Source organism: Drosophila persimilis, unplaced genomic scaffold (assembly GCF_003286085.1).
Source record: "Drosophila persimilis strain 14011-0111.01,24,50 unplaced genomic scaffold, DperRS2 tig00000002-arrow-pilon, whole genome shotgun sequence".
Lineage (NCBI taxonomy): Eukaryota > Metazoa > Arthropoda > Insecta > Diptera > Drosophilidae > Drosophila > Drosophila persimilis.
Genome location: NW_020825289.1, coordinates 20,422,190 through 20,443,608, shown reverse-complemented (window position 1 = coordinate 20,443,608; position 21,419 = coordinate 20,422,190). Strand labels below are relative to the sequence as shown.

General features: G+C 45.3%; 4 protein-coding genes and 2 long non-coding RNA genes across 7 annotated transcripts; 4 read left to right on the top strand and 2 right to left on the bottom strand.

The window, feature by feature from the left end:
* Nucleotides 1–53: 53 nt before the first annotated feature.
* LOC6600911 (transcription factor grauzone) lies at nt 54–2,306 on the top strand. The gene is made up of 5 exons (XM_002025884.2): nt 54–212; nt 296–1,101; nt 1,168–1,377; nt 1,444–1,819; nt 1,879–2,306. The coding sequence occupies exons 1-5, from the start codon at nt 90–92 to the stop codon at nt 2,116–2,118; spliced, it is 1,755 nt and encodes a 584-aa protein (XP_002025920.2). The 5' UTR covers nt 54–89; the 3' UTR covers nt 2,119–2,306.
* Nucleotides 2,307–2,337: 31 nt separating this feature from the next.
* On the top strand, nt 2,338–4,981 carry LOC6600912 (CDK5RAP3-like protein). The gene is made up of 4 exons (XM_026985649.1): nt 2,338–2,397; nt 2,584–2,806; nt 3,457–4,311; nt 4,381–4,981. Exons 1-4 carry the CDS (start codon nt 2,338–2,340, stop codon nt 4,884–4,886), a joined length of 1,644 nt encoding a protein of 547 aa, XP_026841450.1. The 3' UTR covers nt 4,887–4,981.
* Nucleotides 4,982–6,116: 1,135 nt separating this feature from the next.
* Nucleotides 6,117–16,436, bottom strand: LOC6600914. Of its 2 annotated transcripts, XM_026984800.1 has the most exons (8): nt 15,752–16,436; nt 10,435–11,945; nt 9,497–10,376; nt 9,262–9,394; nt 8,672–9,126; nt 8,504–8,612; nt 7,471–8,427; nt 6,117–7,416 (listed from the first exon to the last, which is right to left on the bottom strand). In XM_026984800.1, exons 1-8 carry the CDS (start codon nt 15,788–15,790, stop codon nt 6,653–6,655), a joined length of 4,848 nt encoding a protein of 1,615 aa, XP_026840601.1. In that variant the 5' UTR covers nt 15,791–16,436; the 3' UTR covers nt 6,117–6,652. The 2 variants fall into 2 exon arrangements, with proteins under 2 accessions (XP_026840601.1, XP_026840599.1); XM_026984798.1 differs by having other exon boundaries at nt 6,117–8,427.
* LOC113565024 lies at nt 13,471–16,904 on the top strand. The gene is made up of 3 exons (XR_003408400.1): nt 13,471–13,550; nt 16,448–16,635; nt 16,708–16,904. It is a non-coding gene; the product is annotated as an uncharacterized LOC113565024 (long non-coding RNA).
* A 699-nt stretch (nt 16,905–17,603) lies between these two features.
* On the bottom strand, nt 17,604–18,110 carry LOC113565175. Its single transcript, XR_003408495.1, has 2 exons — nt 17,844–18,110; nt 17,604–17,785 (listed from the first exon to the last, which is right to left on the bottom strand). It is a non-coding gene; the product is annotated as an uncharacterized LOC113565175 (long non-coding RNA).
* Nucleotides 18,111–18,748: 638 nt separating this feature from the next.
* On the top strand, nt 18,749–21,090 carry LOC6600915. The gene is made up of 2 exons (XM_002025888.2): nt 18,749–18,796; nt 18,862–21,090. The coding sequence occupies exons 1-2, from the start codon at nt 18,776–18,778 to the stop codon at nt 20,917–20,919; spliced, it is 2,079 nt and encodes a 692-aa protein (XP_002025924.1). The 5' UTR covers nt 18,749–18,775; the 3' UTR covers nt 20,920–21,090.
* The last annotated feature ends 329 nt before the right edge of the window (nt 21,091–21,419 follow it).

Sequence of the window (21,419 nt, the reverse complement as noted above, 5' to 3'; positions counted from 1 at the left end):
TCCCATCGCTATCGCATTGTAAATTTCTATTATTTCTACAATAAAATTGAATAAATTTAATAATAGATGCTGTAATTTATAAATGCAAAATGGATATCTGCCGTTTGTGTTTGCGCGGAATCGGCGGGGCCCAGATGTGTCTACAGATCTTCGATGTGAATGCAACGGACAACAAAGTGGCCGAAGTGCTGCGCCAGCATTTCTGGTTCGAGGTGAGAACCATACTTCCTTTCCTATACTATACACACAATCATAGATACTACATCTAAAAACAAATGTGTATGGTTCTGGCCAGGTTCTGCCCAACGATGAGATATCAAAAGTTATCTGCAATGTCTGCTGGACCCAGGTGTCCGAGTTTCACCAGTTTTATATTTCCATACAAGAGGCTCAAGTTATTTATGCCACCACCTCGAAGTTCAAGCAGGATCCCGAGGCGGTGAACACATCCTGGCCGGAGGAAGTACTCATGCCAGCCGATGTGCTGTCTGTGGACAATGATGTGAGTGCTCAGATAAATGTGAATCCCCTGGATGAGCTAGAACTAGGCCAGACTCTGTCGCCGGAATCTCCAGTCGACAGTAAGCTGGACATCAAAACTGAGCGGCAATCCCCAGATTTGGAATTTGGCCTTGAAGAACCCAACAACGATGATGGCGAAGACGACGACGACGACGATGATGATGATGATGATGGCGATGTTGACTATGAAGATGAGGAAGACGATTTAATTATTACGAGAAGTGGCCGCAAACGGAAAGCGAGGGAAGGAGTCGCCAAGCCAGCCAAGACGAAAAAGATTGGACAGACGGGAAACAAGAGCAAAGCTAAAATTAAGAAACCTAAGCCAGTGAAAAGAGTATTTAAGATGGAACGCTTGCCGCCGTTTTGCAAGGAAGATGAAGAACTCATAAAACGATACATTGTGATGGGCTGTGAGCTGTGCATATTTTTGGCTGAAGACTTCGACGGTATTCGGGAACACTTCAAGGAGAAGCATCCAGACGAACGGCCCTACATCAAATGTTGCGGCCGGAAGCTAAATAAGCGCTGTCTCATACAAGAGCACGCAAGAAGGCATGAGAATCCGGAGTATATTAAGTGAGTGCTGGGCTTTCGATTTCTTATCCGTAGACAGTTTTAATTGGCTCGGTTCTCATTCCGTAGGTGCAAGGACTGTGGCAAGGTGTTCGCCAACTCCAGCGTATTGCGCGCCCATTGGCTGGTTCACCATGTTCCCGATGAGGAATGCGACTTCCAGTGCGAGGACTGCGGAAAGCGCTTCTCCCGCCGTAATCTCCTTGAGCTGCATAAGGGCTCCCACGTGCCAGTAAACGAGAGAAAGTTCATTTGTCCCGAGTGCCCCAAGCACAATGCGTGAGTATCTGTTTACTTTGGATGCATTTACGAAGAAAACCATATAGCATACGCTCCACTCCACAGCTTCGCAACGGAATACCATATGCAGGTGCACATCAGCATGCAGCATCGCAAAGCGGCGAATGTGTGCCATGTGTGCGGCAAGAGTATTAAGGATAAGGCCGTCTTTGAAAAACATGTTCGCCTGCATTTTGAGGAGAGTGGGCCACGCATCAAATGCCCGCGACCAGACTGCGAGAGTTGGCTGAAAGATGAGGATAACCTCAAGCAGCATTTGAGGCGCCACAACGACGAAGGCAAGCTTTTCATTTGCTCGGAATGTGGCAAGAGCTGCAAGAACTCTCGTGCGCTGATCGGCCACAAGCGATACTCCCACTCGAATGTGATTTACACCTGCGAACAGTGCGGCAAAACGTTCAAGAAAGATATAAGCCTAAAAGTGAGAACACAATGCGTAAAATGGCTGTTACTTTTTCTATCATTTGCACCACTTTTCAGGAGCACATGGCCCAGCACACTGGTGAACCTCTGTACAAGTGTCCCTTTTGCCCGCGCACCTTCAATTCGAATGCCAACATGCATTCGCATAAGAAGAAAATGCATCCAGTCGAGTGGGACATTTGGCGGAAAACGAAGACGGGAAGTTCTCAGAAGATTCTGCCAAGTGCACAAGTGGCCCAGATGTTCAGAGACGATGCCGATGCAGCAGCAATTGCCAATGACTACACTACAGCTTAGGTTTAGAATTGCTTTAGGAGCAAGTTACAACAGAAATAATCTTGGGTTTTGATTTATCTTTGTTTAAAAACCAATTATACGTAACCAAATTGCGAGCAACTAGTGTCCTGGACAGAGACAACTAACGATTAACCCACTGTCGACCAGTGGATATAAAAATGCAATCTATGAAAATTATGAATCTTGAAGAATTTTAGCGCATTTCAGGTGAAAGATAGGATGGATGGATCTACTAGAGGAAATATTATCATTAGAATTATTTACCGTCTAACTCAAGCTGTTCACCTGTTCAAATAGAGGGGGCTTAAGTGGGCTAAGTTTGTTTTGTCATAAGTATATTTACGGTATATTTAGAAAATGAGACGGTATATTTTATCGAAAAATAACAACAAAGCAGCTTGCTTGCGTGGAACAGAAACAAATATTATATCTCTGCAAAATGAATGTAAGTGTGTTTCGTTTTAGCCATATCATGCTCTCAAATGTGTTAAATGTTCGGTTTTCGAAAAAAAGGAGTCTGAGATTCCCATTGACATCCATACTCTGAAGTTGCAAGACTGGCTGATCAGCCGCAGGATTGTGCCCAAAAATATTCAACAGGAGATCAAGGAAATTCACACTAAGATCAGCAATGCCCTCCAGGACATGCCGTCTAATGAACAGCTCATTAAATTATTGTCGAAAGCAAGTGAGTAGCTTGTGCCCTGTTTTTATTTTTTATCAGTTTATTAAATTTAAAGAAGGCTAGAGAACCCCTCCTTAGACCTTAATTTCTCTCAATTTCTACATGACCTACTGTGCGGGTATCTCTTGATATTGAAGCCTGAAGATAGTGGCGTACATCACGTTGCATAGGGTTGGCGCAAGGACTGAGCCTTGGGGAACGCCTCATGTCACCTGCTTCTCCACGGTGCCGTTGTCGGTGTGGTATAGCAGCATGCAGTCTCTGAAGAAGACCTCGATGATGGCTATCAGATAGTCTGAGATTCCTATCCGAGTTAGGGCCCTGAAAATGACATGGAACGCGCAAGGTGAACGTCGCCGAATCGAAGGTGTTCTTTATGTCGAGTGTCACCTCGAGACAGTACTGCCTTCGTCATCCAAGCTACTCGGTTCCTTCTATAGCTTTAACAGCGATATAACCTACATATACCGACATATATATACCCTACATATACCTACATATATACCGACAACAGGTCACCTGCATCTAAAACTGCCTTTTGGAGTTTCCTGAAAGTGCATCAGGCAGATGAGGGTTGTCGGGTATTTTTTTACCACCACCTTGTAGGCAAGGCCATTGTGCTCTGGTGTCTTCATCCATCAAATTCGTTACAGATATCAACTATTACCATGTGAAAGAGATAATTGAAATCCTCAAGCAAACGGAGAAGGATACTAAAAGCGTTTTTGGCACCTACGGCAGTCAGCGTATGAAGGATTGGCAGGAGATATGCCGCCTGTACGAAAAGAACGCTACATATCTGGGCGAAACGGCTCAGATATTTGTGCGAAATGTAAACTTTGAGATACCTGGGGTGCGAAAGCAAATGGCAAAACTGGAACAACTTACCGATGAAAGCCTTAAAAGAGCCCAAGACATGCACAAGCCGGAAGGTCAGCTACTGGCCGAACATGCTGCCTTGCTGGAACAGCTGGGGGTCAAAGGAGACAATCTACATGCGGAGTTTATCGAGGTTCTTGCCGGCCTGCCAGACCTCTACACTAAGTCCCTACAGGATATTGGCAAGATTCAGAACGGCATCGACATGTATGCCGAGATCAGTGGGCACAAGCAGTCGCTACCCATTCTTCGGCATCTGGTCGAGTTTGGAAACACCACAGTGTATCAGTACATTCACAAAGAAGCACCCCTGGCCGTTGAAGAGCCTCCCATAAGCCTAGACCTCAGTGAAGGCATCGCCTCCAAGGATGGAGAGGGGGATAACGCTGTTACCGAAATTGACTTTGGAACGGATGACAATGGCGGAACATCCTCCACCGTTTCGGCGGAAATCATTGACTACGGTGACTTTGGAGGTGTAGATCTTCCGGAGACCGATGGCGGTAACATCGATTGGGGCATCGAGAGTGCCCCAGCATCGGATGCTGTTGAAATCAACTTTGACATTCCTGTCGAGGAGTATGGGATCGTGGTGGAGGGCACTGGCATGGATGGTGGCACGGCCAAGGGTAAGCTGATAGCTGATATGGGTTTCTCATCTCTCCACCAGCTGCTAATCCATTCCAAATCCATTGCAGGTGACCAAGCCTACACACTTCTAGACTCGCCCAACTATCGGGATCGTTTTCTGGACGAGCTCTTCGAGCTGGAATCGTTCCTGCGCCTGCGCCTCTATGAGCTCAATCAGTTGGAGTCCTCGAGCAACATTATGTACTCGCTTATGGACAGCATTGCCACACACGATGCTGATAGCATAAAGAAGATTCTCGGTTACATCGAGAAAATCATCCAGCAGACCTCCGATGAGCAAACGCGCCATCTATTCCAGCTAAAGCATTCGTCAAAGTACGCGAATCTACTTGCCACCAAGCTCCAGCAGATGACCAAGGCCGTGGAGAAGCTCCGATCCACGCGCGAGGGGCTCAAGCAGCGTGCCGTCGAGCTGCGGGAGCAACGGCTGCAGCTTAATCCCGTACTCGAGGAACTGATTGCCCAAACCCGTACTCTACAGACACACATCGAGAAGGATATTTCGAAGCGTTATAAGAATCGTATGGTTAATCTAATGGGAGGCGCTAACTAACCATATGCTAGGCGCTACGGGCAGATCTTGGGAATTGTTAAATGGTTATTAAAATAAATATACATCAAATGTTGGGCAGAACAAAAACAAACAAAAGTGCGTTTTATTTCATTTTTTAAAAGAAGTTTATTCACTTTTATTTTGCTATTTTTATTAAATATACAAATTGTATTTATATCGTGTTCTTTTTTCTTTTAATTGCCAGTTGTTTTTTTTTTTGTATACAGAATACAAATCTAATTTTAGTGAAGTTTTGCTGTTGGTTGCTGTTTGTATTGTTTGTTTGCTGTTGCTGTTGCATAAAAGTATCCTTAAACATTTAACGTTTCGTTTTAAACTTTCACTTAATGGTACAATTCTTATGTTGCTGGATCTGATGGATAATATGTAAAACAAGAACAACGCTATCCTGATTAACTTAAATGTTTGGGGGCCTGCCTGTCTTGACTCTAAGGAAATTCTCGAAAATAACTCAATTTGGAGGGGCGTAGAGTGGATTGGTGTGGACTGGAGTGGAGGGAGGGAAATGCTATGGGGTATGCATAATACATAGCTCTAGTCATACAAGGATTGGGTGTAAAAAGCCACAAGATGCTGAGGGTATACATTGGGATATATCAACTAGACTTAGGCACTAATCTAACAAAAGTGTGGCTGGCGGTGATCGTCGGAAAGGCTTTACAAGTGTAATCGTAATCAATTCATTAACTAAATAGAAAATAACAAGTACTATCGAGAGTACAATTAATTATACGGGAAGGGGGTGGTGGGGCCTCATGATATGGTTACAACTTTGTGTGGCGTTTGGCCCGGGCTATGAGCGTCATTTCTACTAATGTTGTGGTTTTCGTGATGCATGACCCAGCGACCCGACGAACCGACCCAAGCTCAAATAAATCTCATCTACAATATATAGGGGGGTCTTTCTGTGTGTCTCCGGATTACATATGTAGATATCGTACGAGTATGTGTATCGTATCGTAGTGTAGTGTATGCATGGATATAATGTTTGGATTGTTTTGATTATACATCAACGTACGTATTTGTGTGTGTGTGGGTGTCTGTGTTGCATGCAACATGCAACTGTATGATGCATTCATAGCTCGTATGGTAAATGTTAAATAAGCATAAAATTTGTTCGAAAGTTGCTCGTGGTCTGCCGTTATTGTTAGTAGTTTACTTAGACATTAGTGTTTATATGTTTCATATAATTTATATATGTATACGTAGTTATTATTTATAGCTTTTTTTATTCAATTTTTCGCGTTTCTTTCGCTTACGTTCTACTATTTATATGTCTGTAGATATACTATATATATATATATGTATATCCGTAAATATACTCTTACTTTTGTTTGTTTATGTACTTGTAAATGATTACATTTATACACGTATCATAGCGCCGGTCGGATTAGAATTCTGAGCACTTGTCGCTCTAATCTGTATTGTATTGCTCTAGATTCCAAAAATCATGTGGATTACCCTTATCTACAACTCTCTCTCAATCGCATCGCAAGTATTCGCGTCCATAATTTCACATTCACCTACTATCTAAGCGAACTTGTTCCGCTTTCGTGTCCTGTCCTGTTTTCTAATGTCTCTTGGTTTCCTCAATGAAACACATCGCCTCTCTTGGCTGGTTCCTCCGTCCACCAGCGATGATGATGGTGATTGCTCGGCTGCTGCTGCTGCTGTTCCTGAGCTAGAGCTGGGTCTGGATCTGGAGCTGGAGCTTGCTGCTGATGCGGATGGGAATGCTTCGCCTGTCAATCATTTTTCACTGGATAGTAGATTAGATCTGGCTGCTGTCCGTGAGGGGGCATTTGCTGCATCATTCCGCCCATCATCGGAGGCAGGACGGCCTTTGACTCGTCACCTAGCATAGAGTAGCCTACGCCCACCCCGACTCCTGTTCGCTCGTAAACGTTGCCATGCGTTGCCGCCAGGGGCAGTAAGTGGGGGTGCAACGGCGGCTGTTGTGCCTGCTGGCCATGCAAATGATAGGGCGGAAAGCTGTTTTGTTTTTGCTGCTCACTGACCAACTGGTCGCTCATGTGCTGCTCATAGGCTCCCCCATACACGGCGCCACTTCTCATCAAGGCTCCCGGATAGCCTCCTGCACTGTGATGTTGCTGTTGCGCTGCTTGCTGCTGTTGCTGCTGCTGGGCCGTCGGCTGCTGCTGATGCTGGATCAAGTCGAAGTTGTACTCCATTGTCGCGGGATTGTCAATGAGATTCGTGAGTATGCTGCCGATGTTGTTGTAATTGTGGGGATCTCCCGGATTGGACTGTCCCTGCGGTTGTTGCTGTTGGGGCTGCTGCTGCTGCTGAGGGCTCTGACTGAAACCTGGCGCTGGCCACATATGCTGGAAGCTCATCATATCACTAGCTAGAGCTGGATCTTGTTGGGGCTGCTGTTGTGGTTGTGGCGGCGGCTGCTGCTGCTGCTGCTGCGGTTTGCTCACATTTTGTGACGGCTGCTGTTGGGCTGGCGGCACATTCATTGGAAGCCCTAGAAACTCGGCCGAGTCTACAATATAGAATTTGTTATCCTTCAACTCCTGCTGGTTGTTAGGCGGATTACCAAAGTTCATGTTGCCCCAAGAGTCTGCGGTCTGTTGTTGCAGGAATTGTTGCTGCTGCTGCTGCTGTTGTTGTTGTTGTTGTACTGGCGGAGGTTGCGGCGACTGCAGTCTCGCATGCTGCGGGGAATGCGACGGCTGCTGGTGCTGCTGTTGCAGCTGCTGCGTTGAGGGATGGTGGTGCAATGGCGAGCGCTGGCTATGACGGTGTTGCTGCTGCATCATCAGCTGGTGCTGGTGGTGCATTGGCGGCATATGGTGAGGGGAATTAAAGTGCTGCGGTTGCTGCTGCTGCTGGATCTGCGACGAATGTGGAGGATGTGCAGGATGAGGACTCTGAGGTGTGTGACTCCTCAGGTGCTGCTGCTGTTGCTGCTGATATTGACTGATCAGCTGGTGCTGCTGATAGCTTCCGGCCGCTTGGCCAGCCTCAAAGTGGAACTGCCCCTCCTGCCCGAAGCTATTCATTCGCTGCAGGTGCAGATCAGCCGGGCTGGCACGCAGCTGTTGCTGCTGCTGCTGTTGTTGTTGTGTTGGAGGTGGCGTTGGAAGTTGCTGATGTAAAGCATTTGGTGGTGGTGGTGGTTGTGGCTGCTGCTGTTGCGGCGGCGGTGCTTGTTGGCTTGGCGGCAGTTTCTCAGCATTAAAGCTCTGATTGTAGATGGAATTCTGCTGAGATTCACTCGTAGAAACCGAGTGCTGGGACGTAGAGGCCGTCGAGGACTGCGAGCTGTTGCTGCTGACCATCGCCGCATTGAATTGATCCTGCTGCAGACATCCTGGGGTCGTTGAGACTGGGGGTGGTGGCGTGGGCGTTGCTGCAGCTCCCTTCTGCTGTTGCTGTAAGGAAGCCCCTGCTGCGCCTGCTGCTCCCTGTGACTTTGCCTTTCCGGCCGTTGACTTTTTGCTGGCTTTCACAGGCGGCGGACCTGGCATATCCGGCAGAGCAGCCATTTCAGCTGGCGAAAAGAAGGAAGGAAAGAAGCAAGGAAAGCAGTTAGAACAGAACCCTTCGAGGCGAAACAGATGCATTACCTTCTTCGTTAGCTTTGGGGAAGCGCTGTTTTCCCTTCTTAGGCGGCGGCGTTTGATTTCCATGCATTGTCTGCTTGTGCCGCACCAAATGCGTCTTCCATTTGAAGGTCTGTGAAGGGTTAAAGATTTAAAAAAAGCTTCAGAAGGATCCTTGGACGTAGAACCCACCTGATCGCAGTAGTTACAGCAATGCGGTCGCTCCTCCGAGTGAGAGGGCAGATGCCTTTGCAGCGACTTGGCCGACCCGAAGCGCTTACCACACAGCGTACACTTGCACTCGGACACATCCACATGCGCGTTGCTGTAGTGCTCCCTGAGTGCGGGATATGTGTAGTAGGATGAGCCGCACATGTCGCACACATAAGTGCGTTTCACCTCGGTGTGCAGCTGCACGTGCCGCTCCAGGTTGGCCTTCAACGTGAAGCGATTATGGCAAATGTGGCACTCGAAGAAGTTGTCTCGCTTATGCACGCGTATTATGTGCTGGTAGAGGGCATTCTTTGATGTAAACTCCTCGCCGCAAACCTCGCAAATGGCCCCGTCCGCCTTGTGGCCAGTCTCCTCGAAATGCTGCTGCAGCTTCTTCTGCGGAAACTTTAGCCCGCACTCGCCGCACGGAAAGGCTGTAACAAAAAACAGAATTTTAGATCAACAGTTTCACATACAGCTTCCATTCAAAATAAGGCTGATTCCATTTCAAGGGACTGGACTCCACTCCTCAGGAGAACTTGGTGAAATTTACATTCACGCCGACTCACTTTTGAAATCCTTCTTGCTGTGCGAATCGACATGGGCGTGAAACTGCTGCTGTCGCGAGTAAGACTCGCCGCAGATCTCGCACACGAACGGAAACTCCTTTACGTGCATCGTCCGATTGTGATGGATTATTTCCTGAGAAACAAACAATACAAAAGTTATTAATTGGTCAGCACAGAATCACAGAACCCCCGCCCCCCTCATTCATCCTTTATATTTATCTTTTTATATTGTTACCTCTAACGTGTTGCCATTGGGTTGGCCGCAATCGTGACAGAAGCCTGGATGCATTTTGTAGTGATCCAGCAGAGATTTTCGCTTGCGATAGGACTTCGGGCACAAGAGGCAATTGTAGATAGGCTTATCCTTTTTGCTACCGGGCGTGTGTCCCCCACTGCCGCCACTTCCGCTGCCATGCTGAGAAGGTGGCGCTTGCAGAGAGGTACTGCTGCTGCTGCCGCCATCGATCAGCTGCTGCTTGGCCGCATCCAGCTCATCCAGCTTGGTGTCCAACTCGTCGTCATCCTCGTCGGGCGACAGATCATTGTCGTCTAGCTCTAGCGAGGAGTTCATCTGGCCACAGACATTGCTCGAAACCGGAGATTCGTCTCCCAGATTTGACAAGGCAACAAGTGCAGGCATCTGACGATTGTTCATCATCGAGACCCCATGCTGTGGTAACTGTCCCTGCATCATTTGCTGCTGCTGGTGCTGCATGTTTACGTGCTGCTGCTGCATCATGCCACCCATCATGGAGAGGGGATTATTGCTCGAGTTGTAGTGATTTGGATGCTGATGCAGCTGCTGAATCTCATTGGCGTGGGTCCCAGAGCTTCCTCCACCCGACATGATGATATGTCCCTGCTGACTGTTGCCCTTCAGGTCTCTGCTCTCCAAGGTCATGGTCATGGGCAGATGAAGCGATGGCTTGCCTGGTGCTATTTGCTCCTGTACTGATCCCAGACTCTGTCCCTGCCCCTGCCCGTGGAGGGATATTGGCGGGCAGTGGAGATTGCCATTATTGTTATTATTATTGTTGTTGTTGTTGTTGTTGCTGTTGATGCTATTGCTTGACGTAAGGCCGTTGATCACAAGATTTGCACTGCTGCTGCTACTTCTGCAAGAAAGGGACATATTAGCAAGTATTCTGGGAAGCAGGCTGCAGCTCTACTCACAGGTGATGCGAATGATGACTATTGTTCTCCAGGACAACCCCGCTTACTTCGATTCCATTCCCATTACCATTACCATTCCCACTCCCACTGCTGCTGCTGTTGCTGCTGTTGCTACTGTGGCCGCTCGCACTGTTTACGCTGCACAGGGCACTACCGGCGCCAGCGAGCATGTCATCTATCTCCGGCTCCATTTCCAGACCATCGATAAGACGTCCTGCGCCTACACCGTCGTCAATGAACTCTTCAAACTTCATAATCTCTTGAGCTGCCGACGACAGCTGTGATTCCGTTTCCGATTCCAGCTCCGAGTCGCCAAAAGAGATGGCAGGCAGCTGTGGGGGCAACTCTTGCTCATGCTCCTGCTCACGCTCCGGCTCCTGCTCCTGCTCCCGATTCTCATCGTCGTGCAGCTCCTGTTGCGCCTGAATCTCTTGCTGCTGTTTTTGGATCTCCTGCTGCTGAATCTCATTCTGCTTCAGTAGGCTGACCAGTTGACGACGCTCCCGCTGTCTCCGCCACTCTTCCAATCGCTGGTCGCGGAGCTCCTTCAACACTCTCGTCGAAGGCGTGGTGCCCAGCAGCCGTCCATTCTCCACAAAGTTCTCATAGAACTGTTTGAGGAAGGGCTTGTGGTGCTGACTCAGCGCCAGGCGCAACAGAGTACGGAACTGAGCCTTAAAAGCCCGCTCACTGAACTCCCCGGTACTGTGGTGATATCGCAGCGTATATTGGCTGTCCTCGTGGAAGACGTAGCCCTCGCCTAGGCTGGATCTCTCCTCTTTCCTCCTCACACTCGACACTCCCACCCCCAGCGCCACAGCCACGTGCATGTTGTTGGTTCGCATTCGCTTGACCAGCTTACTGTCGCTGCTGTTGCCATTGGGGCTGCTGCTGGCCGCGTCCTCATCCAGGTGATCCTCCTCATCTTCCTCGGCTCCAAAAGTTGCCTCGTACTTCCGTTTGACCAGGAGTGAGCCACCGCCTTGTATTAGATCCAAAGGATCACCAGGCCCAAGTGCATCCACATGGTTGCCAGCGTTGAATTGCAGGGAAGACGAATTCTCTGTGTCCGCATCATGGAGGAATTCCTCCTCCTCCTCGTCGTCGAGGCCCAGAAACTCCTCTTTGCAAAGGATTTTCTCGAAATTCTGGTTCAGATCTGTAGAACCGGCCTCCTCTTCCTCATCTTCTTCCACTTGATGCTCCCGCTTGATCTCTGCATCGGCCCCGGCCCCGGCGCCGTCGAAACCGCCACCGCTGTCCGGCTCCTGCTTCTCCTTTTTCTCCTTCTTGGTGGACAGCAGCAGCTGCTGGAGCTGTTCGCTCTTCGCTAGCTCGTGGTGGGTGGCCAGCCCTCCGCCATTATCATTGGTTATGTGACTGAATAGATTCCTGACAACTTGGTCGCAGGCGTCCGGATATTTGCACTTGAGCGTCTGCAGCAAAAATTGTATAGCATCGCACCGCAATGCCGTATTGAGGCTGTCCAGTAGATTTAGTGACTGATCCACCTGGAAGAATCAAAGAATATTGGAGTTTGTAATATTTCGTAGAAGTATCATAGCAGAATCGTTTTCGCTCCACTGTGCTTAAATTATTGCGCTAGTAGAAATAAATTACCAACTTCCGTCCTGTGCCGCCCATTTTCATGGAAAGCAGAAACTTGGGGGAGGAGATATAGGGGGGTGGTGAGGTGGTGTTTGTAGAGTTGCCACATAAATTCAAAGTAGTTTTGTCCCAATTAGAACATAACATCCATATTTGTTTTAATTAAACACACACACACACAAACCTACACTTGCCAAAATAACTGTGATCACATACAATTAGAGATTATGATTTTCTAAACAATTTAATGCCATTAAAGCCACGAGAGGGAGAGTGGGGAGAAGTAGTAGCAGAGAGAGAGAGAGAAGCGCTCGCGTCGTCAATGAAACGGTTAGACAGCACGGCGACAGAAGCAGCGACGCCGGCTGCGCTGTTCGCGCAAGCGATTAGTGCAAAGCAAACACACGACCACAACGAAAACCAACGAAGATGGCAAAAATAAAGAAGCAAAAAACAGCAACAGCGAAGGTGGGGAGACAGAGAAGAAGAGGCAGGGAAATTAAAACAGCGAACAATTTGTGCTACTTTTCCCCCATTCCACAATGTTTCCACTATATATGCATGTGTATGTGTGCATTTATCTCTCTAAATGTATGTGTGTGTATGTATGTGTTTTTGCAGCGATTTGTAGTTGTTACAAGCACAATGTGGGGCTCTCTGTTCGCTACACGTTCCTCTCGCACCATCCATCCACCCACTGTATGAGAGAAGAAGAAAGAAAACAATACAGAATTACGGAAAAGGGAGTATTGGTGGACAGGGCTAAAAGCAAACGACGACGGGTACACACTCCTGAAATACTTTGAATACCCTTTGTTTTGTATTTATTGAATGATTACAAAAATTCATTGATCCAACTTGCAACTGGGTGGCAACGCTGCAACTCTCGCGTTTTATTTGTCAATAAAGTAGTTGTAAATTTAGATCGCAGATAGCTCTCACACACACATGCATACGCATACAGTTATAATCACATTTTTTGTGTGTGTGGTAAGAAAACGGAAAAGCGGAGGGAGAGAAAGAGCGCGCGAAGAGAGTAATGGGAAACGAAAATCAAAATACCACATTTAATTACATTTTATTTTTGTTCTTATTAAATGATCTCTAGTGTGTGTTTGCGTGTGTGTGAGTGAGAGAAAGAGACGTAGTGCACTTGATGTGATATACATATGTACATATTTATATGTACCTTAACCACAAAAATAAAATACGATGCACCTTTCTTTAGGATAAGAATATCATTCAACTCAATATAAATAGGATGAATGGAATCTCTTATAGGGTATTCAATAGTCGACTTTTGTGCGATGTCAGCTGTATTTTCCATCTTGATTTATGCCGCTTTAGTTGCAACACAGAAATATTTAGTTCGTTTACAATTGTTATATATGTAGGTTCATACAAACACATGTACCTGTTCCACAAAGCGCACACCCACACACCAACACATCCAAAGATAAATAGAAGCGGACTGACTACATATGTATCTTCAAAATATTTCTAAACACGTGAGTACATCCCCACACACACACCCAGATAAACATTCATATACTACTTACATATATAATATATTATATATATAGAAGAAACAGTCAAAATGGGGGCAGCAGGCGGCACAGGGAAGGGCAAGAAAGTGACGTTGCATGCATTTTTAGCTAAATTTATGTATGTTATACATTTTGCTTTTCCTCCCCCCCTCTCATACACACAACCAAAAGCTTTTAGAGCAGCACAAATACATAGGAATGCATCCAAATAGTTTTAGTAATCAAATAAAAATAGCTTTTACACTGTCTTTTGTCTTCCTCCTTGCCTTAATTAAAGAGTATTATTAATGAAATTGGCACAGAGCGTACGCTCTTTTGGTCTGCTGCTTCCCAGTGCAGCCCCATAGTTCGAAACTAGAAAAGGATAACTATTTTAACCCTCATAGACCTGCGTCCGGCTTTCAGACAGCATTCACTCATGTCGTAAACCCAATTAATAGCGATAAAAAACTTTAATTGCGTTTCTAAAGAGAGAGAAGAGAAGTAATTAAAACGCTGCAAGGGAAAACATGAGCTGAACTGCCATTCAAGAGAAATTTAGTTTCAGAGAGAATGCTATTTTATGTGTTTCAGGAGTGAGTGCATTAGTTCTTCATTAAAAAAAATTCCCTAACTTCTTTTTCCACCACCAATGGAAATACATGTACACAAATGAACAATTTTGCCCCACTGTGCAATGCTGTTTACCATTCTTCTTCTTCTTTCACTTGTGCTTTGCTTCGTACATTCGTACCGTGTTGTCCATCTCACTTCCACTTGCATACGGGAGCGAGCTACCACAAAAATTTATATGCATGCAGGAGGAAGAGAAAGGGAAGAAGTAGTGACTCCCTCCCGCTTTTCGCTCACACCCCTCTCACAAATACTTTCTACGAGGAACAACACAAACCACACACACACACATTCACAAATCCAATCATGCTCTTGCTCTTGGGGCTCTATTTCTATGTATGAGTGCGAGATGGAGTGTTGTGTGTGTGTCTGTGCTTTTAGATTTAGTAGTATTTTTTATGGTATTAGTATTTATGCAAATGTAAGTTTGTTTCTTTGTATGAGTGTGTAATCCATGTAAACGTTGTTATAAACTAATAAAAAATAAAAATAAATATTTCCTCAAATATAACGAGGGAAAACAAAACAAAAGTGAATAATAGCAACCCAGTAACAAGAACCATATTGAAATGGGTCGAAAAATGGGGAGTAGCATAGCACAAAAATATAGAGAGAATGTCAGAGGGGGAACTACAATTCATTTTAGAGGCAAATAGAAAAAACAAAAATAACATTATGTGGCACTCGTTGAAAGGAAGAAGGGGATAGAGAGGGGAAAGGGGAGCCGAGAAGAAGGGGAAATGGGAGTGGTATGCGTTTTGCCTTTGAATGGGATAGTGGGAGTGCGATGGGGATGGGTTGGGGTCTGGTTTTGTACTGGGGTGGTATGATGGGGGTTTAGAGATAGACTCGGCGGAAGTTCACAGACACACACACACAGAAAGCTTAATATGTGTGGGTGGAAATTGTGCAAGAATTCCCCCATCCATTTTGAATGGGTTGGGTAGGGAGAGTCTGCTAGGGGGCGTTTAAAGCTTTTAAAATAATAAACGGAATAGAAGAACAGCACACAGAAAGAAAGCGCCCACACAGCACTCTTCTTCTCTTTCAACTCATTTAACTGTAGTAGCTCTCTCTCTATCTCGCTCTTAAGATGACCGCAATTCCCGCTCAAAAATCCATTAACCGCTTATCTTTGTTTACTTCAGGTGTTTCGCATTCCTAATTGGAGAGTAAAGCAAAATGCTAAAACAAATTCAAATACTCCGTATTCTCTTTTTTTTGTTTTAATCGAGGCGACCTTTTAACATTACAACAAAAGCAAAGGCGGCAACAAAATACGACCAGTGCACACTGTACCTCACTTCATTTGTTATCTGTCGTCCTCCACCTCCTACTCTTCTATCACACGCTCTCTTTGGCTCACGCTCTCCATCTCACTGTCGCTCTCTTCTTTGCCTTTACACGTTGTTTTTCTCCTCTCTCTCTCTCTCACACACAATTAGACAGTCACACAAACACATTTACGGTTGTACCTATGTTTCTGTGTATATAATATGGTGAATGGAAGGAGTAAAACGGGGGCTGGGGCGTAAACATTATTTAATTACCAGTAATTTAAAATCCAACTGTTTAGTTTTGTTATCCATTTTGTTGTTGGCTTCTGCATTTGGCTGAATTTTATTTATACGTTTCACTTACACACACAGGCACAGAATCTCACTACACGCAAACAGCTACATATACGTGCATATGTATGCGTGTTTTTTTTATTATTTCGATTTTTCTTTAGCCCGTGCTTCGCGTTTCTTCGTGCTTTGCTATGGCTCAACTTTTTTTCTTTTCTTTTTTTCTGTTATTTCATTCTCCTCTTTTGCTTTTGACTTTTTGTACGTTGACGCTGGCAGCGCTGCTACCGCAGACGGCTACTGCGGATGGCGCTGCTGCTGCTGCTTCTCGCTCTCGCTGTATTGACAACATTGAAAAATTCCCATTGGTTTTTTTCACATTTTTCTGCTTTCCTTTCGGATTTTGATCCACAAGCTGAATTTGCCGATTTTATTATTGCATAAATCAAGCACATGAAATATAACTGTGCTTCTTGCAACTTTATGTGGCACTAACACACACACACACACACACATAACACACACGCGCGCGTTCAATGCCTCTGCTGCGTAGGAAAAAAATGTTTTTTCAATCTTCTCTCCACGCGTAACCCGGTGCGCACACTTAATTTACTCGAAACGTCATCAGGGAAAACCGTTAATCAATTTATTAAAATTTACAATTGCATTTTTCCACAGCAACGCAACAATTCCCCAACAATTCTCCCGCAATATACAAGTACATAAATATATATTTATATATATATATACATATAAACGAGGATGGGAGTATGGAGTCTACTTTTCTACACATTTGCTACATAATGGAAGGAAAAAGGGGGTATGGACAACAGGCAAAACGGCCCAGATAATGCAACGCATGCACGGTAAAATCCACCCTTTTTGCCCAATATACCTTGAATATACCCAATATACAAAAATTCGATTTTGTCTTCAAGGTATATTGTCCTCACAAGTGAGATGAAGATGAGGTGGGGGCAGTACGAAGCTTGCAATTTTTTCTTGTTGTCCATACACCTTCCTACAGCCCATTACGACTCAAGTTTTCGTTGCACGTCGGTAAGGCGTCTGAGCCTCAGATATATACCAAAACAGACCTAAATATACCGAAAAAAACGAGTTTAGCCCACTTAAACGTCCCTTATTTATTTAGATATATATATTCATATGGGCGATATATAATACGATGTATCGATAAAATATACCGTCCCCCCATCAGGTATATACCAAAATATATCGTATCATTTCAAAATATACCGATACAAAAAAAAAACTTAGCTCACTTAATTTGCCTTTATACGATATACATCGGACGGAATCATCTTGCTGAATTAATAATATTCCGTAATTCTATTCCGTATATATGTATCATAACCGATATAATTACATTATGTGGGCATTATACCGGAAGATGTTTTAAAAATAAACATCAATGTGTTTTAATCCCTGGTTTAATAATCACATATCGATGAGCTGTCATCCCTGGAGACAAATCATTTCAATAATAGCATGCGATGAATATCGGAGGATGACTATAGCAAGCCAACCGCCCGTTGGACCACCCAACAAGGAGGCGAGCCTTGACAGTAGAAGAATTGGAATCGGATTCAGACATCGAGGTGTGCTTGGGGGTTATCGGACAGCAGCGTCGGCCATTGAGAAGTTTCTCATGGTTCTGGAGCAGGACATAAAGAATGGCAAGCGGATCGACAGGAAGGCCATCTAAGGAGCTCGATGCAGTCGTGCAGAACGTGACGACGTGGGGCGTGGCCAAGGCGCTTTGCTTGGGCGACAGTACGCTGATCTTCAATCAGTAATTAGGATTCGACATGGATTCAGAGTAATAAAATATTTATTTCGCATGTTTGCATACATAATTGTAACATGAACTGATAATCGAAACTTCAGAGCTAACATTTTTTAAAATCGACACACTTCCAACAGCATTCGGGCCAATCTACTGTTGTGTCTACTCCATAAGTCTCACACTCTGCAAAAAGAGCTGGGTGTTGGCAGCTGAAATTGATAAATTAAATTAACACAATGAACCTGATATACTCTCAATTGTACTTACTACAAAAAATCAGAAGCTGCTGGATGGTGCTTATTAAAAAAAAAACAGGAGTGTAATCCACACACTCGGCTTGATTGCATTTGCCATCCAATGTTTACATAATCAAGAGCACCTGTTTCATGAAGTTCCCTAATATCACATATAGTTCTACTATTCGTACCATTTGGAAGCAGCTTTGTCCTCGTGAAGTAATAAGTCGCAGCATTTGCACCGGATACGACCAACATAATAACGAAGATAATTTTCAGGAAATTCATTGCAGGCAGGGAAGACAAGTCGGCAAAACACTCTCTAACTGAATGAACGGCCTAAAGCTACCGCTGCTTTATATATAAAAAAAAAAGAAAAATTCTGCTGTATGGGAGTGCACTTGCGGTTCCCATGAAAATTAAAGTTTGGCTGCTGCTAACTGCCAAAATTATAAAGAATCGAATGGAACAAATGAACCTGTTCTTATGGCATTTACTATATATAATTCGTACACTTCCGACGAATACAAATACTTTTACCCACAGCCCGCCGCAACAGTAATTCCTTCATAACTATAGACATGTGTACGTACATATGCGTATGTATATAAATTGCTCTTGGTAGAACGCGTGAAATGAAACATATTTCTTGGATGAGTTTTCAATGACTGCTCTGGTGCTCCTCCACTGTTACTCAACTGGTGAAATGCATATAATTAATGCAAATTATCTATGTGTGGCCACTTGGCCTCGTTGTAAAAAATAAAAAATCGACTCATTTGTAACGTTTCTCAGCATGCCCCTCCATTTACTTCATACCATACCATACATATATTAGTATGGACTCGAATTAGTAGATATATTTTATTATTATTTTAAATCAAAAGTGAAATACTAAATTCGTTTAAAACTTCCCGTTAATCATCAATGTGGCCGATACGATTTTCCTGTGTGCATTTCTGCATGTTGTGCCTCCTGTTCTTGGTAAGTACAGGGGGTTGCTCTTTTCATTTCTCCATGAAACACTGCGCAAATCAACACAATCCCAGATTATCCGTCAAAATGCGTCACAAGCAGCACCGGTCCAGCATCTGGCGCCGCATTCTCAAGGCGCACAAGAGTCACTTAAGGAGCCTGACGTTGAGTTTCAGTGGACAAATAGAACCGGATCTGGATCTCGGTCCAGCTTAGGACTGCTTACTAGCCTGAGCAGTAAGGCCTCCCAGCAAGTGAGGATAAAAATCCCACCGATAGTGCATTCTCCCCGAAAAAAGAACCAGGACAGTGACAAGCGGGTAAGGAGCCGGGACAAAAAGCGACCTATAGAAGATGTTTCCAAGCAGATATTTCCAAGCCTACCAGAAGCAGCGCCGGCCCATCGTTCGCAGTACTCTCGAGACTTTCACGAGTCACTCAAGGAGCCTCAGGTTGAGTTTGAGGGGTCAAATAAAACCGATGATAACACGGACCGTGTGGAGACACGGAAATCGGGATCTGGGATCAGCATGGGCCTGCCCACTGGCCTGCGCCATAAATCCTCCCAGCAAGTGAGGAAAAAAAACCCACCGATAGTGCATTCTCACCGAAAAAAGAACCAGAACAGTGACAAGCGGGTAAGGAGCCGGAAGAAACAGCGACCTGTAGAAGATCTTTCCAAGGAGATCTTTCCAAGCCTACCAGAAGCCGCGCCGGCCCATCGTTCACAGTTTTCTCGACTCACTCACGAGTCACTCAAGGAGCCTCACCTTGAGTTTCAGGGGCCAAATAAAACCGAGAATAACAAGGACCATGTAGGGACGCGGAGATCGGGATCGGGGTCCAGCTTGGGCCTGCCTACTGGCTTGCCCCATAACTCCTCCCAGCAAGTGCACCCACCGATAGTGCATTCTCACCGAAAAAAGAACCAGAACAGTGACAAGCGGGTAAGGAGCCGGAAGAAACAGCGACCTGTAGATGATCTGTCCAAGGAGATCTTTCCAAGCCTACCAGAAGCTGCGCCGACCCATCGTTCGCAGTACTCTCGACTCACACACGAGTCACTCAAGGAGCCTCACGTTGAGTTTCAGGGGCCAAATAAAACCGAGAATAACAAGGACCATGTAGAGACACGGAAATCGGGATCGGGGTCCAGCTTGAGCCTGCCTACTGGCCTGCCCCGTAAATCCTCCCAGCAAATGAAGGAAGAAAAACCACCGATAGTGCATTCTCCCCGAAAAAATACCCAGAACAGTGACAAGCGGGTAAGGAGCCGGAAGAAACAGCGACCTATAGATGATCTGTCCAAGGAGATCTTTCCAAGCCTACCAGAAGCTGCGCCGACCCATCGTTCGCAGTACTCTCGACTCACACACGAGTCACTCAAGGAGCCTCACGTTGAGTTTCAGGGGCCAAATAAAACCGAGAATAACAAGGACCATGTAGAGACACGGAAATCGGGATCGGGGTCCAGCTTGAGCCTGCCTACTGGCCTGCCCCGTAAATCCTCCCAGCAAATGAAGGAAGAAAAACCACCGATAGTGCATCCTTCCCGAAAAAATGAGGAAAGCGACAAGGAGGGAAGGAGCGATGGCAAACAGCGCCCCATAGAAGATCTTTCCTTTCGTGCCGGGAAAGAGGTAACGACTAAAAGAAGACCAAAAGAACTCACCATACCATTAGCGCGCAATATGATGGGCAACTTGGCCAGGCGAATGGATAACCCCTGGGCTGTAACCTATGGCGATGTGTGGCACGACACTCGTCTTGCTGTCGCCCATTTCAGTAGAATGCCCCGAATTCATCTGGCATCGTCGCCACGCGTTGATTACTATCCCGATGATGCCAAGCTTGTCAGCGTGTGCAACACTAAGTCGACCCTGTATTATTCTTACCATTTCCGATGGATCCAAAAGACGTCCTGGAAATGGGTGGCACGCCATGTCTACGAGAAGCCCTTCGAATTCAGACGGATTAGCTTAGAAGCAAGGGACGCCGCTAACGACGAAGAATGCCACAGCATTGGCAAAAAAAGGAAGACCACGGTCCTTGAACATCTTGATTGCACACTTAAGGCCTATCAAGAAATGGAATACCGTATGCCCCAATATCCAAAGCGTCAGGACGGATAATAGTTTAACAATCCGCAAAGAAAAAAAAAAAACGTAAATGCCAGACCTCTGATCCATAGATTACATCCGTGTAAAACAGTTTACTAAGATCAATCTTGGTACGCTTTTCTCGCGGTTTTCTATCTTTGAAATTGTGTTAAATTCTCTGTATGCTCGTTATTTCGTGATAATCTTATAACTTCTATATGTATAAAAATGGAGTGAAAAATGTACCTATGGGTCATGTTTCATGGGTCGATTTGGATCAATTTTTTTTTAGTTCGTATTTACCAGGAAAAGGTTTGCTAGATTTTTGCTAAATAAAAAAAAATGTATATTTTTTTAATAAGGCTTTTCGCCTGGGTTCTTTTCTCCATCCACGAAACAAGCAATTGAGTTATTTGCTTAACTAAGTGAAATTGATTTTATTCGTTTCTCTATGGAATCAGATTCATTCAGGCAACATTAGCCATAAACTAACAGCAAAGTAAGTAAAAATATAAGGCATACTAATCCAACGT